The following is a 3,435-nucleotide window of genomic DNA, read 5'->3' on the forward strand; positions in this document are numbered from 1 at the left end:
GTAGATTTGGACAGAGGCTACTGGTGGGACCATCTAATGGACAGGCTAAAGATTAGAGCACCCTGGGGGGCTGTCAGGGGATGGAGGGGATGGAGTGCACTGACCGATATTAAAACTCATCCACTACATTGGAGCTTAACATGCCCAGCCACCAAGCCAGCTTAGTCACTGGGCTAAAATAAGGGAGCCTAGGCGCAAGGTGGGAAGCAAGCAGACTAGCAGGTGGGACCTGTTCTAGTGGAAAAGACCACAAAAGTAATGGCCACATGCTACTAGAACTCTGTTCTGTTTTGTCTAATTCTCTATTCTGTAAAGTTGACTAGCAGTTGAAAACATAAATGGCATTTGACCTCACTTTGTTGCTTGTATCTCCATTATGTTTAATGTGTTATATGTATCTTCAGAGCCAATGCATGACAATGGCACTCAGACAATCAAGGCTGAAGTGGTTGAACCCATTGTTGAGGCCCAGGAAACATGCAGAGAAGAAGCCAACACCAGTTCCAGCTATTCACCCTCACCCAGAACAGTATACACCTGCAACGATGGGAAGGTAAGTCTCACTAAGGGACACTCTTTATTAAGTTAGCTTTTCCTGATTCCCTCTAAGTGGCTCACAAATACCATTTTTTTCAGCTGCCTTGTTGTGTATTCACATGCCTATTTTTCGGATGCCATTCTTCCATGTGGTCCTTGTGATGTTCCCCGTTTTCATCTCCATCACCTTTTTTTGTATTTTGACATTTATTATTGAGGTCAAAATCACTCAATCCAAATTTAAACAAAACATTTCAAACACAGGACTGAAAGATGCCATCACTCAAAAACTGATTCACAGGTATTTAACAGTCCAACATACAAGAAATTAATCTTTTTAGTAATGTTCAGTCAGTCAGTCAGTCAGTCGTAAAACAGGCCTGTATTTTCAATAATGATCAATTGATCAACACATTAAATGTTTATCTTTTATATGTCCACCTCTTTGCTTATATACTGTATTTGAATATATCTGTAATTTGTATGGTCAAATGTTACATAACAGATCATGACTTTCAACCTTTAGTGAAGATTATCCAAATAACCCCTCTCACCCTTTGTGAGTCCTGAATCCTTCAGTTCTCTCTCCTGTATTCCTGTTTCTTTGCCTTGGGGTGACCCTGGGAAGTAGCCTGATTTTGTAGGAAATGCTATATTTCCTCTTAACACCCATGGACCTGGGAAAATACTGTCATAGTTGATCAGTCCTTTCCCCCTGGCTGCCCTACCCTAGCAGGTAAACAAGGTTGAGAAGATTATTATTGTTCCTGCAAGCTCAGCCAGCATCATCAGTGTTTATTAGGCTGTTAAGGTTCTTTACTCCCGCACTGCTGTAACTCAACCAGCGTCCTGTCTCTGATGACAAGAGGGGAATAGGTACTACAAGCTCTGGGGCCTGCAGCCACTTCAAGCGTGAAGAACACTTGCAAATTAGAACTCTCCTACATCGGGGACCCCATATTAATTATTTGCACTAGAGGAATTTAAAGTGACTGACAGATTAGCCCTAGTGAGAGAGGGGGAGAAAGGTACAAAGGATAAAATAAAGATAGAGGGAGAGAGATAAACAAAAAGCAATGGGGAGGGAGGATGAAAACAATCTTGTCTAACTTAAGAGCAGTGAAAAGCTTGTCTGCTGGCCAGGGGCCTAAAGCACATTAGCTGCACAGGGGAAGGCCTTTTGGCTGCTAGCCTAAAGACTCAACAGTGATAACAGAGTAGAGAAGGGAAAGTCACACATGCCCCCTGTTGCATTAGTTAACCTAGAAGACCAGTGGCTAGGATGGCAATCGGCTTGGCTTATGCAACATGCAGTGGAAGTGTGTAGAGAGCTACAGGCTAAGTTTTTAGTCGAGGTAATCCAGGCTACAAGCAGCCCGTGGCCTGAGCTTATTAATGTCTCCTAGTTGGTGAAAGTGGTGCTTCTTGGGATTTGTAATTTGGTCTGAGGAGGAGCTGGCTAAGATATGTTCTGCCATGACAAGCTATGATCTGCCTTGTCCATTTAGGTATTACACCCACATGGAGCATTGTAGGTTGGTGAAACTGGATTCGGACCCCAGAGCACCTAACTCAAATGTCCCAGGCAAGTGGGTGGCCAGCATCATCATCACGGGATAAAGTGTATTATTGAGTTTAACAATATGCAGACAGAACAAATGTGTTGTTTTAAAGTGAAATTATATGCTTCCAAGTTTGGTATCAAATAGAGATAAAGGGGAAATTTGTTATTTTTCACAAGACCAAAGCGAACAAAAATCTTTGAAGTTGGTCCAGTATTGAGCGAGAATGCTGTAACTGACTGTCGTGAAACAGTCTGCAATGTAACCTACAGTATGCGGCAATAGTGGCTCTCAATGTACTGTAGGTCCAGTAAAAGTGGTTGTTATTGCCATTGACAAGGTCAGATTGTGAAGTTTCTGACTATGTATTATGTGAAGCTGGAGAAGTTGCCGTTAACCTGCCATGTTTTTGTGTGTGATAGGGATACACAATATATCAGTTTTTTTTTTTAAATCGTCATCGTCATTTATTGTATTTTATCATAATACTGAAAGTATCAGAAATGCAGATTTAATAGATGCGTTTATCACAAGTAATATTGTATTGCAATATTCAACTTTGTTATGATATGGTGGATTTTTTTTTCTCATATGGTGCAGACCTAGTGTGTAACTAACTGATGCCAGGTCAACACAGTAACCTTAGCTTACAGCGTTAGCTTAGCTTTCTGCTCTGTCTGCTGCTCTCAATTCTTTAAACAGCATTTTTCTTTTGGGAAAATGTGTTTTGGCATATGATTGTTTTCCCTGTTTGGTTGGCTGCTAAATATGGTCACTACAAACCCGATGGCTTGCATAGACTATGGAGCAATGTTGGGATCCATTTGTAGCTGTAGCACACAACCAAAACTTCAGCCTGTCTGTATCCAACAGTAACTTCTACGAAAGCTGCGCCATGTGTATCTCAACATTTTGTTTAGTTTTGTGGCTATTCAGAAATGCGCAATTGAAAATCTTTTAGACATCTCAAAGCTACGCTTCTTGTACTAAACAGAACAGACTCCCCAGATATCCTCTCTCCTCACTTGCCTTTCCCTACCCTATCTTTCATTAAGTCACCTCACAAGATTTATGAACAAGACTTCACCGTCTTTCCATAATGTAGTCAGACACTTCTAATAACAATCTGGGCCTGTCAGTGGCAGAAACAGCACTTTTAGTGGATGGAAATGGATGGTGCGCGTTTGCCCTGAAGGTGTTCTAGAGTTCTTGTCCAACACTGGACCAATTTTAAAGTGTTTGTTCACATTAGTCACTTACACACAAATTCATTGGAAATTGGGTCCATGTTAAAGAAAAAAGAAGAGAAATTCCCATTTAAATCTCCGTTAAGTTT

The 3,435-nt window shown here is 41.1% G+C and overlaps 2 protein-coding genes across 3 annotated transcripts in view; both read left to right on the top strand.

Annotated features, from left to right (window-relative positions):
* agbl4 (AGBL carboxypeptidase 4) overlaps positions 1-3,435 on the top strand; it is a 281,610-nt gene that overhangs the window by 217,548 nt on the left and 60,627 nt on the right. The window lies entirely within an intron of this gene.
* The window catches only part of bend5 (BEN domain containing 5), a 13,231-nt gene that overhangs the window by 3,921 nt on the left and 5,875 nt on the right, over positions 1-3,435 (top strand). For both annotated transcript variants that reach the window (XM_032526876.1, XM_032526875.1), the window contains one exon: positions 405-553. In XM_032526876.1, coding sequence (XP_032382767.1) covers positions 405-553 — 149 coding nt within the window. The remainder of the gene's footprint in view (positions 1-404; positions 554-3,435) is intronic.

The sequence above is a fragment of the Etheostoma spectabile genome, chromosome 9, assembly GCF_008692095.1.
Source record: "Etheostoma spectabile isolate EspeVRDwgs_2016 chromosome 9, UIUC_Espe_1.0, whole genome shotgun sequence".
In the NCBI taxonomy this organism is placed as follows: domain Eukaryota; kingdom Metazoa; phylum Chordata; class Actinopteri; order Perciformes; family Percidae; genus Etheostoma; species Etheostoma spectabile.